The 15,094-nt window shown below is 40.4% G+C and overlaps 1 protein-coding gene across 1 annotated transcript in view; it reads right to left on the bottom strand.

Annotated features, from left to right (window-relative positions):
* LOC124151083 (valine--tRNA ligase-like) overlaps positions 1–15,094 on the bottom strand; it is a 48,445-nt gene that overhangs the window by 4,447 nt on the left and 28,904 nt on the right. Inside the window, exons 13-22 of the mRNA XM_048389028.1 lie at positions 11,532–11,598; positions 9,191–9,290; positions 8,652–8,722; positions 6,665–6,790; positions 5,357–5,461; positions 4,587–4,734; positions 2,817–2,944; positions 2,029–2,184; positions 818–1,024; positions 233–344 (exon numbers count right to left, since the gene is read on the bottom strand). Of these exons, the coding sequence (XP_048244985.1) occupies positions 233–344; positions 818–1,024; positions 2,029–2,184; positions 2,817–2,944; positions 4,587–4,734; positions 5,357–5,461; positions 6,665–6,790; positions 8,652–8,722; positions 9,191–9,290; positions 11,532–11,598 (1,220 nt within the window). The remainder of the gene's footprint in view (positions 1–232; positions 345–817; positions 1,025–2,028; positions 2,185–2,816; positions 2,945–4,586; positions 4,735–5,356; positions 5,462–6,664; positions 6,791–8,651; positions 8,723–9,190; positions 9,291–11,531; positions 11,599–15,094) is intronic.

Raw genomic sequence — 15,094 nt, 5'->3', positions numbered from 1 at the left:
GACATGCACACCCAAAAGAGAGTACTATCAACGGAATATTTGTGTTTTTTGTGCGTTTTAAGATTAAAAATATCTGAGTTGAAAATGAAGTCGAAGCCGAAATATGACATCCCACCACAAGTGGATTGGTGAGGATAATTTGCAAAGCTACATCGAGAGTTATCTCCCTTGACAAAAAATACATTCCAATATCATTATGAATTAAGAGACGTGAAGTCTATGGAGAACATACTGGCAGCTCTTGTCTTGGTCAGATTCAACTCCTTCCTGACAGACAGAGAGTGGTAGGCGATGTTCCTCACTGTGGCCATGGTGTTGTCCAGACTGGCGTTGGTCCACTTGTACTGAAATATCAAACAGTTCTCAAAGTGTTATCACACATTTTGTTTTGTTGTTGTTGTCACATTTAGCAAATATGTCATCTGAATGATGTAGCCCTGGTAATTATCAAGTCTGGACTTGATAATCCAGTGATTGATATTATGAGCAACGATCCACACCATCAGGGCAAGATGACACACAATCCACCAAGTCACCAAGGTGTACAAGTATGACTAGATTTAGACTAACATCTAGTCTCTGAAATGAACATATCGAACAGAAAAAACAGTTGTTCAGTTATCTTAATAAAAATATAATAAAAGGGAGCCCAGTGACCCTCTTCATTTTCAGATACTGCAGTGATCTAGACTTGCCAAACATTATAGACTTGCATGGGCTTTATTTGATCTATATTTGTATCAGGGTCTGTAAGACAGACTAGACTAGATTATGCCGTGAGATTATTTGTGATGCATATCCCAGTCTCCATACTTACATCTTCAGGCTGGGGATACTGAGCCACACACACGCTGACAGGCCAGTTGTCTCCCCTTGCTGGTAAGCGCTGGAACAACTCTTCAGACAGGAATGGCATGAAAGGGCTGATTGCACGTAAATATGTGTCTACGCAGTGGTACAGCACGTGTCGCACATTGTCCTGCTCAGAATGGGCCCTGGACTGGAACACTGGCTTCACACACTCCTGGCGTTCATGGGGAAAAAATTCATTTGTGAACTTTTAGAAGAATAACTAAAACTAGAAGTGGTTTGAACACTGGTTTGAACAGAAATTTAGTCATACCATGGCATGTCTGCTTAAAATGGGAGGAAAGCCCATTCAAAAATTATTTATCACTTTGAGTAATATGGTCCTGACAAGCCAAGGATGTGTACTCATTCGCGATAATATCTAGATTAGCAGATCATAGCATGGCTAAGGGAGGTAACTCTAAGACAATTCTGGGACCATAGACTAATGTACCAGCCTCCTGCAACAGCACATAACTATCCTTTGGAAGTTACTGCTACTACTGACAAAACACAAAGGAACGCCTTTCAACCTTTGAAACGAGTGAATGGGTGGTTTTGGATCAGCAGTAGTCAACTATTACAGCTACATTAGAAGATGACAGAAATATTACAAGATGACTTCTCCAGTCAGAGTTACAATAATACACTTATGAACTAGATCACAGCTGGAAGTTACTTTCCAGTCATCTATAAAGAAACCAACTATAATCCCTGTTCAGGATACAGAAAGTGGAGGCAATGAGCCTGGCAGACATGGGGAAGACTTGTTATTAACATGATTAAGCATTAGCTCGTCACCCAGAGCAACCAGATTTCTTTGCAAACATGGCTTCCTCAGAAAATATTGATTTGGCGAGATTCAAGCGATATATTTCTCCCTGCAAATATCGCTACAATGAAAACCAGTGTCTTGCTTATAAAGAACAGCTAACCAGCTTCAATGGCAGAGAGATAAGTGATTTCATGTCATCGTGATGTCATGGTAACCGATGACATCACAATGGTCTGCAAAGCGTTCTGATGCTTAATCTCGGGCTAGCGAGCTGGCGTCAAATTGCACTACTAACAAAACTTTGATGAAATAATGGATGCATTAGCCATGTTATCCTATTTAAAAATAATGGTGCTTAAAACTTCAAAATTCCTGCAGTGACAAAATGAGCATCTCATACTTACTAAATATACATCGCTAAATTCCGTCAGCCAGAACTGGTGAAGTGCCCTTGTCACATGATGCAGATCATAAGTGCCAAAGTGTAGATCACATGACTTGATCATGTGACTTAGTCGACTGAGAATCCACTGGTCAACAGCAGAAAAGGTTTCGTTGAACTGAAGTACAAAACAGGAGTAATCATAGAAGCATGTTTGTATTTAAACAACATGATGAATGGCATGGTACTTGAATAAGAACAAATTAAGTTGTGTGATATTAAATTTGAAATGACATTCCACAATACAATAGCTCTTGTCAGTTAAATAAACCATGTGACCAGTGAGTGAGTATGGTTTTAAGCAGCTTTTAGAAATATTCCAGCAATATCATGGTGGGGGACACCAGAAATGGGCTTCACACATTGTACCCATGAACCCGGGTCTTTGGCATGACAAGTGAACGCTTTAACCACTAGGCTGCCCGACCGCCCCCCATGTGACCAGGGTAGATAGCAAGCACAGTTACTGACTTATGTAGACTGATAGGGTTGTCGTTGGCATGGCTTTGTCAAATAGTACCTTTTAGAACAGAGTATCCTACATTACCATATTCACCATAATAAGTGCTCAGGTAATTGACACAAGGAGGCACTTAATAAAACAATACACAGCTTTTCATTGCATACATATTTTATGCAAATTGACAATATCATGAACATATTACAGCACTGAAAATGAGACAAAGAAATGAAATAGATGCCTAATTAAACATGTTTTTGACTAACTGACAAACATGATCTATACTGTACCCCAAAGCGAGCCCCTGGACGAAAGTCGGCACCCAAGTTGGTCTGCACAAAACGGAATGCCTGCCACACTTTGTTGCAGAAGTGTCGATAGTTCCGGGCATGTGTGATGTCCATGTTGATTTCACCAGCTGTACAATACAGTAAAATAGGTGAATAAGTGAATGTTGTTTTATGCTGTCAACAATAACATAATCTGAAAAATAATATATGTGGACTTAATAATGATTGTTTGATTGTTTGTTGCTATATGACGGCTGTCTGTAAATAATCAAGTCTGGACCAGGCAATCCAGTGATTGATATCACGAGCATCGATCCACGCAATTGGGATACGATGACATGCATCAACCAAGTCAGCGAGCCTGAACACCCAATCCCGTTAGTCGCCTCTTACGACAAGTAGAGTCGCCTTTTTCGGCAAGCATGGGTTGCTGAAGTCCTATTCTACCCTGGATCTTCACAGGTTTTCTTAATAATGAGTTATACAACAGTCAAAACTGGTAAAAATACCTATATATCATCTGTGCCAATATTAAATTTCTTTTGCCAAAATAAACCCCACGGAAGTTCACTTATAATATGTGGCTATTATTATTCTCCATTTGGAACTGAATGATCATGTACATTTTCATCACAGCTGGTGATGTGTGTTTGTTGTTTAACATCTGCATGACACAGTCTAAATAATGGAGTAACCACCAGACAATCCAGTGATTGATGTCATGAGCAACAATCCATGCCATCAACGAAGTCAGCAAGCCTGACCAGCTGATCCATTAAGTCACAACAGTATATATATGGGTATATAATCGAGTCTGGACCATTGGGTGACTATATGAGCAATGATGACATACAATCAACAAAGTCACAGATTCTGACCATGCAATCCAATTCACTATGTGAAGGGTTGACTTATCTGCAGGCCCAGTGGCCCATGGCCAAAAGAAATGGTATAGGGCCAGTTGTTACCACATGTGTTGATACTGTTTTATTTGGCAGTTTGTGTACAGTTTTCATGTTGATATAGTTTCATTTGATGAAAATTTATCCCCAAATGAGTTAATCACAATATCGCATACTATTGGTGTTCCCGATCACTGAGATTTCAAGTGGACTGATGTTTAGTATGCAGGCCCTGCACCTCCCCGCGTATGTGCTGAAGTCAGTGGTCCAGTGGGTAAACCAATACTCTTCATTCCCACAAGTTATATATAGTAGTCAGCTAGCTAGAATTACAGAGGGCCAGTTCCTTACAACAGTGTCAATCCCTACTGGCAAATAGATGATTCTTTCTCAATTCTTCTCTGAGTGTGACAATGTGAACATGCTGACATCAAGGTTTACACAGATATGGAACACTAAAATTCAAAGCCTTTTCAAGGCTTTCAACTGCAAAGGCTTCAGTTTCAAGGCTTTCAACTGTCAAGGTTTCAGTTTCAAGGCTTTCAACTGTCAAGGCTTCAATTTCAAGGCTTTCAACTGTCAAGGCTTCAATTTCAAGGCTTTTTTAGTTATTAGCCTTAGTCAGTCAATATTTTTTTAAATCCAGCATACTTTATATCATATTTGATATATAAGTGCTAAGACCTAAAAACACATTTATTTTCCAAACAAGCAAATAAAATAAATTAAGTCAGTCATGAATCTTAATACTTTCACAAATTCAAGGCTCTTCAAGTTATTTTGGTGATTTTCGAAGCTTTCCAAGATTGACACTAAAAATCATGGCTTTTTAAGGGGCTACTAAAACTCCAAGGCCACGTGTACTTACATTTGAAGTAGTACGAGCACAGCGTGAACCTGAGGGCATCAGCTCCACACTCGGGGATACCCTGGGGAAAGTCCTTCTGTTGACCTTCATAAGCCTTCTTGACCTCTGAGGGGTCAAGGTTACTTTTCTTCAACTGGTCATGGAGACCCTGTACAATGTAATCATTTATCAGCATGTGACTTGTCGAGGAAAGCTTTCCTACTGTTCATGGTTTCTTGATGGATGAGAACTGTGATTCTGTGATTTTCATATTTTATAGGTTTTTCTTGACATAGGTCACTGTTGACATTAAGGGTCAAAGGGAGACTACTCATCAAACCTTAGAGGCCAAACCTTGTTGATGATATTAAGTCAAGAATGTGATCTAAAGAAAATATTAATGCCCTTGCACATAAAAAATAAATGATATTAAAACACCAAACAGTGTCGAATAACAAATTTCAGTGTTGGAAAATCCAAAATGGCTGTTACTGACAGTATATGGTCTCGTATTAGGTCAGTAACAACCATCTTGGATATTTACAGAGGGAATAGGGGCTCAAATGGGGTGAGTAGTTCAGCTCTCTGATTGGTCAGTGGCAGAATGGGGCATCATAATGAGGTATGAGGTACTGTTTTAGGACAATGCCATGCAAACAACCAAGTCACTGAACCAGACGACCCAATGACAAGCATAGGTTACTTCTAGCCTGTATTCTCTGTGAAGTATAAAAACAAATATGACAGATAAACATTCATGATGTTTTCAACCAACAAGACTGATGACATACCTGTAATGTGGTTCCGTGTATAACATCCATAGGGTCTATCACATTGCCCAGAGACTTGCTCATCTTTCGACCATGGGAGTCTCGCAGGATACCATGGAGAAGAACCTTCAACAGGTAAATTTACTATGGAATTGTTTCTGTGTTGTGCAATGTCAGTGAATTGAGGAAGTGAGGTTAAATTCCACATTAAAGATTATTTCAGTAAAACCAAGGAAAGGTCAAGGTCAAGGTGATCATGAGTCAAGGTCAAGGTGATCATGAGTCAAGGTCAAGGTGATCATGAGTGAAGGTCAAGGTGATCATGAGTCAAGGTCAAGGTCATCATGAGTGAAGGTCAAGGTGATTATGAGTCAAGGTCAAGGAGAATCTGCTTAAGCTGAGAGGAACACCAAAGTGATGCAGGTCTTAGATGTTTACCACTTTTGGTGCGACTCACGAACACAGGTATGGTGCTGGAAGCAGAGGATCATAATCAGGTAATATTGTGCCATGATACTGCAGCTCACCTGGATATGTAGTCAGTAGTTTGAAATATCAATATGAAAAGCCACTTAACAGAAGCATTGAAATTCAAATATGTTTTGCAAATAATGAGGACCAAAAATCAACATTAAAATCCTAATGATTTAAACAAAATATGATGTCATTGTTAACAAATTGGGTGTCATCAGTACTGGGAACAAGCATGTTCAGCTTCATTGGTTCAGTGGTTGCTAAGAAGAGTGAGTGAATATGGTTTTACGCCGCTTTTAGCAATATTCCAGCAATATCACGGCGGGGGACACCAGAAATGGGCTTCACACATTGTACCCATGTCGGGAATCGAACCTGGGTCTTTGGCATGACGAGCGAACGCTTTAACCACCAGGCTACCCGACCGCCCCTTGCTAAGAAGACAATGCAGTATACCAGACACAGGAAAAAACATACACTTGAACAAATATACATGTTACTCCTAAAGGACACAACTCGGCACCCATAACTATACTCTTAAAAATGGAAATGATTATTCAGTTAAATACACTACCTCTTGGGTTTGTTTGTTTGTTTGTTGTTTAACGTCACACTCAGCAATATTCTAGAGATATGACGGCGGTCTGTAAATAATCAAGCCTGGACCAGACAATCCAGTGACTGACATTATGAGCATCGATCCATGCAATTGGAATATGATGACATGCATAAACCAAGTCATCAAGTCTGACCACCCGATCCCTTTAGTCTCCTCTTACAACAGCATAGTCGCCTTTCAAGGCAAGCATGGGTAGCTGAAGACCTATTTTACCCTGGATCTTCACAGGTCCCTACCTCTTGGAAAGGAAGCTGATTCGTCAGTTTGAGTCCCATCATGACCATCCGTGCCACCCAGAAAAATATGATGTCACTTCCTGTTTCCATCAGACTTGTGGGATAGAAATGAGATAGGTCAGGATTCTGAAACATTAAGATGAGGAATGAAAAATAGCTTCCAAGGTGAGGTGAAATGGGGTTTAACCTCGCGACCAAGATTATCGTACTTACATAGCAATGTGTGTGTGATTGTGTGTGTGCGTGTTTGTGGCTACTTGTACTAGTCCAGACAAATGCCGATATTATGGTGCTAGCCCAGTAAGATACCATGCAGCAGTTTAAGATGCATATCCCACTTAGACACAGCATACTGACTCCGAGCCGACAATACTCGTTTGATCCCCTGACAGGGTTACAACAAGAACCATCTTTTAACGTCTTTTGGTATGATGTGGGCGGGAATCGAACCCCGGACCTTTCGCTCTCTGGTTGGACACTCTACCATTAGACCACGGTGGCAGTCAATAGTTTTCAAAAGATTCAGGATATGGCAGCCATGGGGACCTCCAGGCCAGAAGCAGACACAGACAAGGTGCTTCCCCATGAATGTTTGTTTGTTGTTTAAGACACACACAAATGCCAGCTACTTGACAATGGTGTGTAAATAGTTGAGTATGGACCAGACAAACTAGTGATTGGTATATCCGTAACGTCCCATATTGTCGGGGTATGAGGATGGGCAAGTCACCGAGTCTGACCATCCAACTTAAGTCACCTTGTACGACACGCAAAGGTTGCTGAAGACCTTATGTAACTGAGAACTCCCACAAGGGAACAGACTAGTGTCACTGTCTAATTATTAGTATCTGATACTCTCCTTTAGATGTAGACAAGGTTCAGAGACAAAAATGTCAAGAAAGTTTCATGACATTTCCATGGAAATCCCAATGGATATAGACACACAACTTAAGGTCACATTGAGGATTTCAAGATGAGCTCTGAATGCCGTTGATAGTTGCCCTTAGTCTGGACGATGTCAAGTCAGCTATGAATGCTGTTGATAGTTTCCCCTAGCTGAATGATGTCAAAGCTATGAATGCCGTTGATAGTTGCCCCTAGCTGAATGATGTCAAAGCTATGAATGCCGTTGATAGTTGCCCCTAGCAGAATAATGTCAAAGCTATGAATGCCGTTGATAGTTGCCCCTAGCTGAATGATGTCAAAGCTATGAATGCCGTTGATAGTTGCCCCTAGCTGAATGATGTCAAAGCTATGAATGCCGTTGATAGTTGCCCCTAGCTGGATGATGTCAAAGCTATGAATGCCGTTGATAGTTGCCCCTAGCTGAATGATGTCAAAGCTATGAATGCTGTTGATAGTTGCCCCTAGCTGGATGATGTCAAAGCTATGAATGCCGTTGATATGCCCCTAGCTGAATGATGTCAAAGCTATGAATGCTATTGATAGTTGCCCCTAGCTGAATGATGTCAAAGCTATGAATGCCGTTGATATGCCCCAAGCTGGATGATGTCAAAGCTATGAATGCCGTTGATAGTTGCCCCTAGCTGAATGATGTCAAAGCTATGAATGCCGTTGATAGTTGCCCCTAGCTGAATGATGTCAAAGCTATGAATGCCGTTGATATGCCCCTAGCTGGATGATGTCAAAGCTATGAATGCCGTTGATAGTTGCCCCTAGCTGAATGATGTCAAAGCTATGAATGCCGTTGATAGTTGCCCCTAGCTGAATGATGTCAAAGCTATGAATGCTGTTGATATGCCCCTAGCTGAATGATGTCAAAGCTATGAATGCCGTTGATAGTTGCCCCTAGCTGAATGATGTCAAAGCTATGAATGCCGTTGATATGCCCCTCGCTGGATGATGTCAAAGCTATGAATGCCGTTGATATGCCCCTCGCTGAATGATGTCAAAGCTATGAATGCCGTTGATATGCCCCTAGCTGAATGATGTCAAAGCTATGAATGCCCTTGGCCCCTGACCTCACCTGCCGAGGCCAGCCGTGTACGGAGAAGGGGAAGATTGCGGAGGAGAACCAGGTGTCTAGGACATCCTCATCTGAAACAACCAGATCAAGGAGCATCAATATGCAGGGTTCTTTAGAGAAGAAGAAGAAGAAGAAGAAGAAGAAGAAGAAGAAGAAGAAGAAGAACACCACCACCACCAACAACAACAACGACTACTACAACAACAACAACAATGCTACAACAACAACAAGGCTATTTCTATAGCGTACAATTCCACATCACATAGAGACATGCTCAATGTACAACAAAGCATATGTACTTGTATATAACAGAAAGTTGAGAGTAAATTAATAAAAATATACACATATACTTATACATAAAGTTACAATTCTAAGCTTGATTACTCTGATATTCATTGGTTTTTTTATTTTCAATTAAACATTAGTTTAATCACCTTCATTGTAGTGCTACATAAACAACCTAAACATCAACTCTCTCATCTCTTTGCTTTCTGAGAAGATACTAAACATCAGTAAAATATTTTCTTCACACTAAACACCTTGTTGCAGAGTTATCTCCCCTTCTGTCACCGCCAGCTTCTTGGCTGCTTTCCTTCTCGCCTCATCCTCCGTTCGTCCGCTCACCCACAAAGTCTCCCCCTGGGAAAACAAACAGTGAGTTGTGTAAACACTGTTTACAATCTAATTTCCATCACAGTGTAACAACAAAGGAAGACCTTGTTACTTTCAGAGAAACATTGCATATTTCTTTCTTTATTGATTGTTTGTGAACAATACCATTTCCGATGAGTTTTTTTGTTTTTCATTGTTATGTAAATATGTTATCATATGAACTAAAGTTACGTATATCTCATTGTTGAACTTTTCTTGCAATTTTACCTATTTCGTGTCCAATTGTCTTGTTCATAAACATACATTTTGAGGGATAAATTAACTTAGTTTATCATACCTCCATGTCAGAATAATATGATCTGATTGGTCCACGTGATCTTGATAAAATACTATGTACACCACCTTGGAGGAAAACAAATTTCTCAGCAAGCTTTTTCCAAGTCAATGAAAGTCATGTGACATAGCACAAGTAATTTTCAACTCATTCAAACAGCTGTTTTCTATCAATTTTGAATTTGTGTTAATTCTTTTACAACATCGCATTAAAACATGTTGTAAGGTAAGTTTGTCATAGCAGGATCACTCACGGTACATGGGATTTTATGCGTCCCTCGTTAAGTTTTCTACCACGAGCATAAAACCCCATGTACCCCTCTTGATCCTGCTACAACTTATAATATATTTTTTTCTGCAAGGTTTTTTGTAATAATAAATGTCCTGTAATAGGAATAAACATTGTACTTGAGTATTTGGATATTTACCATCCTAAAACACATCCCTGCCAACCTCTTTATAAAATATTGTAGTTCTTTAAATCTATTGCCGAAAAGCATTCCCATCATTCCCATCATGTGTGCATTAATATATTACATTACAAGGTCAGTAATTAGTCAGAAGACAAAAGGTGAGGTGAGGTGAAATTGGTTTTAACGTAGCGTCCAAGATTATTGCACTTATATAGCGACGTACATGCATGTGTGTGTGTGTGTGGCTGCTTGTACTAGTCCGGACTGATGACGATTTATAGAGCTAGCCCACTGAGATACCATGCCGCAGTTTAACATGAATACCCCACTCAGACACAGCATACTGACTCCGAGCCGACCGGTCCTTGTTTTAGCCCCTTACTGCCGAGCGCCAGACAGGGTACCAACAAGTACCATCTTTTAACGTCTTTTGGTATGACGCGGCCGGGGATCGAACCCCAGACCTTCCGCTCTCCGGGCGGACGCTCTACCACTCGACAATGGAGGCAGTCCAGAAGACAAAAGGCAGCTACTACCAAGGTTTGTTTTGATTCAAATCACTGCACATAAGAATGGACCATCAGTCAAGGGTTTCCTGGATCTTTTCTGAATAAATTATTGCCAAATGACGGCATTTTGGTGTAGAGGGTTTCTGCTCAAGAACGATGTTCACCATGTTTTCTCCTAATGATTTGTTTTGTTTGTTTGTTGTTTAACGCCGCACTCAGCAATATTCCAGCTATATGACGGCAGTCTGTAAATAATCTGGACCAGACAATCAAGTGATTGACATTATGAGCATCGATCCACGCAATTAGGACACAATGACATGCATCAACCAAGTCAGCGAGCCTGACCACCCGATCCTGTTAGTCGCCTCTTACGACAAGCATAGTCACCTTTCACGGCAAGCATGGGTTGCTGAAGACCTATTCTACCCCGGATCTTCACGAGTCTTCTCCTAATGACTTGAAGGACCACAGACAAGGACAACACGAGCCTGACCTTTTTCATTTACATATTCATCCATAAATGACCCTGAGGGATACCATTTTTATCCATTGGCTTTATGCTGGTGACAAACCTACCCATTATAATATATTTCTTATAATAATAATTCCATACACAATGCTGCTCAGAGCTCTGCAGTATTATCACCCCAGTCAATGGATCAGTGGGTGCTCAATTTTTCATTCTCAGCTCCCTGGGGAGTATACATGCTGCTGCCTGTGAAGTGCTACAAGGTTAACAGACACATTACAACCTTATCCCACTAGGTACCCATTTACTGCTGGGTGAACAGCAGCATACTTCAAACATAATTCACTTGCCTAAGGAGACAACATATATAACATGTGTTTCAGTGTGGGGCAGGATCGAAGCCCTAAAAACTCTCAGGAGCCAAGCTGCCGAACACAGTCCCCCATCCCACTGTGCCTGACTTGTGACCTGTGCGCTGTACACAGGAACAGGTGCCATCACACAGAATGTTTTGTTGCTAATCCTTCCCCCTGTAGCTCACCTGGTGTGTCACTTGGTAGGCGGGAATCCGGTGCCCCCACCACAGCTGCCTCGATACACACCAGTCCCTGGGGAGGAGATATCAGTTACCTTGTAGCCTTGACCTCGAGTGGCAGGTCAACGATATAACTTACTTTATTTTGTCTGTTTTTATTAATGGATATTACACTTTATACAGAGAGACCTCACATATAGACTTCAATCCAGTGAGTGAGTTGGGTTTAACGCCGCTTGTAACAGTATTCCAGTTAAATCGCCGCGTGTCAGCTTAATGTGAGAGGAAAGCCTGAAGTGATGCAGGTCTCAGACGTTTACCACTTCGGTGAAACCCACGAGCATGGGTATGGTGCTGACAAACCTTGAACATAATCGGGGCATACTGGGATTCGAACCTACAATCATAGGTTTCTGGCATGCTCCCAGAATCTACCCCCCTTTCCCAGAATCTATCCCCAGGGGGTATAATCTGGGAGTTCCCAGAATCTACCCCGGGGTATAATCTGGGAGCTCCTCCCAGAATCTACCCCGGGTTATAGCTATAATCTAGGAGCTCCAAGAATCTACTGCAGCCCTGTTTGATTTAAGCATTTTTATTTCATTTTATTGGGGGATGCATCTAACTCAGCCTTGATCTCTCCTGGTCAATTGCTGTAAAAACATTGTCATCTGATTAAGTTTACATAAATGCCTATTCAGTACACATCTAATTAGTTTTAAAACATTCATATCCCAGAATCTACCCCCAGGGGGTATAATCTGGGAGTTCCCAAAATCTATCCTGGTGTAGATAATACCAGTAATAAATTGTTATCGAATACAAAAATTCAAAATGTTGTTTTATACATGCAAAGAAGAAATAAATATTGTTTAAACTAATAAAAAAATATCTTACAAAACACATTGACTTTAACTCATTGTCGTCATCATCAATTTGTAAGTTCGAAAGCTGGTGTTGAGAATTGTGTGAGGAAACGTCTTACACTTATGTTATTGAATAAGCTTTAACATGCTTTGTGAATAGACCTACCTACTTTTGATTGCATATAAAATCATTTTGAAACCAATTATAAGTATGCACTTGTTTGGGGAGGCATGTATCACAGTATCAAGAATATATTCTGACTATAGAAGACATCACATCATTAAAACCATCTAATTATTTGTCCATTTACATTCTTACTCTTCTCAATATAGTAGTCAGATGGGTGTAATAAATTTCACGAAGCAATTGTCATTGTCTTAGTCAGAGTTTTTATATTATTATCAATAACAAATAGAGAAAACTAACATAAAATATGCGAGCAATTTATTCTGAAAACCAATATCCATTGATTCCTTGAATTATTTCAATGTCACTGGACATTTATTATAACATCAGAGTGTTCATGGAGGTTGGTCAGATACACTGCACCAATGGACAGTTTCTCAAGTGTGAATGATGCTGGGTAGCATAGCATTTCCATAATGCGTATAGACAACAATGTCCGTTTGCAGAAGCAAAGCAGTGGCCATAATCTCTGCATCCGCTGCCCAGACACCATTTTCGGCCATTCTTGACGAATTCAAGAATTTAAGATCAAAATGCCAAAGCAGCCAAGTCTGCACACAGTCTTGTACAGGAAGTCAGCCACAGAATCTGCAGACTTCTAGATTCTGGGAACTCCCAGAGTATACCCCCGGGGGTAGATTCTGGGAAAGGGGGGTAGATTCTGGGAGCTCCCAAAATCTACCCCGGGGTAGATTCTGGAAGGCCCCAGAATCTACCCGGGTATACTTTGAAGGGGGGGTATTCTTTCAGACTTTACACCGGTATATCCAGAGGGTGCTGGGGATCTAACCAGGAATATCCAGAGGGTATTGGGGATCTAACCAGGAATATCCATAGGGTGCTGGGGATCTAACAAGGAATATACACAGGATGCTGGGGATCTAACCAGGAATATCCAGAAGGTGCTGGGGATCTTACCAGGAATATCCAGAGGGTGTTGGGGATCTTACCAGGAATATCCAGAGGGTGCTGGGGATCTAACCAGGAATATACAGAGCGTGCTGGGGATCTAACAAGGAATGTCCACAGGATGCTGGGGATCTAACCCGGTGTAAGGTGCCAAAATCTACCCCCCTTCAGAGTGTACCTAGGTAGATTCTGGGAGTTCCCAGAATCTACCCCAGGGTAGATTTTGGAGACTTCCCAGAATCTACCCCCCTTTCCCAGAATCTATCCCCAGGGGGTATAATCTGGAAGTTCCCAGAATCTACCCTGGGGTATAATCTGGGAGCTCCTCCCAGAATCTACCCCGGGTTATAGCTATAATCTAGGAGCTCCAAGAATCTACTGCAGCCCTGTTTGATTTAAGCATTTTTATTTCATTTTATTGGGGGATGCATCTAACTCAGTCTTGATCTCTCCTGGTCAATTGCTGTAAAAACATTGTCATCTGATTAAGTTTACATAAATGCCTATTCAGTACACATCTAATTAGTTTTAAAACATTCATATCCCAAAATCTACCCCCAGGGGGTATAATCTGGGAGTTCCCAAAATCTATCCTGGTGTAGATAATACCAGTAATAAATTGTTATCGAATACAAAAATTCAAAATGTTGTTTTATACATGCAAAGAAGAAATAAATATTGTTTAAACTAATAAAAAAATATCTTACAAGTCACATTGACTTTAACTCATTGTAGTCATCATCAATTTGTAAGTTCGAAAGCTGGTGTTGAGAATTGTGTGAGGAAACGTCTTACACTTATGTTATTGAATAAGCTTTAACATGCTTTGTGAATAGACCTACCTACTTTTGATTGCATATAAAATCATTTTGAAACCAATTATAAGTATGCACTTGTTTGGGGAGGCATGTATCACAGTATCAAGAATATATTCTGACTATAGAAGACATCACATCATTAAAACCATCTAATTATTTGTCCATTTACATTCTTACTCTTCTCAATATAGTAGTCAGATGGGTGTAATAAATTTCACGAAGCAATTGTCATTGTCTTAGTCAGAGTTTTTATATTACAAATATTATAATAACAAATAGAGAAAACTAACATAAAATATGCGAGCAATTTATTCTGAAAACCAATATCCATTGATTCCTTGAATTATTTCAATGTCACTGGACATTTATTACAACGTCAAAGTGTTCATGGAGGTTGGTCAGATACACTGCACCAATGGACAGTTTCTCAAGTGTGAATGATGCTGGGTAGCATAGCATTTCCATAATGCATATAGACAACAATGTCAGTTTGCAGAAGCGAAGCAGTGGCCATAATCTCTACATCCGCTGCCCAGACACCATTTTCGGCCATTCTTGACGAATTTAAGAATTTAAGATCAAAATGCCAAAGCAGCCAAGTCTGCACACGGTCTTGTACAGGAAGTCAGCCACAGAATCTGCAGACTTATCAGGATACGCATCTGTACAATCATGTACATTATCATCTCACACTTGAGATTTCTTTAATTATAATGTATACTGTTTGGAAAAACTGGTGCTCCCACCTTTGTCTTCTTAATATAAATAACAGGAAATGCATGTTTTAAA

Source organism: Haliotis rufescens, unplaced genomic scaffold (assembly GCF_023055435.1).
Source record: "Haliotis rufescens isolate VD_foot unplaced genomic scaffold, xgHalRufe1.0.p SCAF_8, whole genome shotgun sequence".
NCBI lineage: Eukaryota > Metazoa > Mollusca > Gastropoda > Lepetellida > Haliotidae > Haliotis > Haliotis rufescens.
The sequence above is the reverse complement of the archived record's forward strand: the minus strand, read 5'-3'. Positions and strand labels throughout refer to the sequence as shown.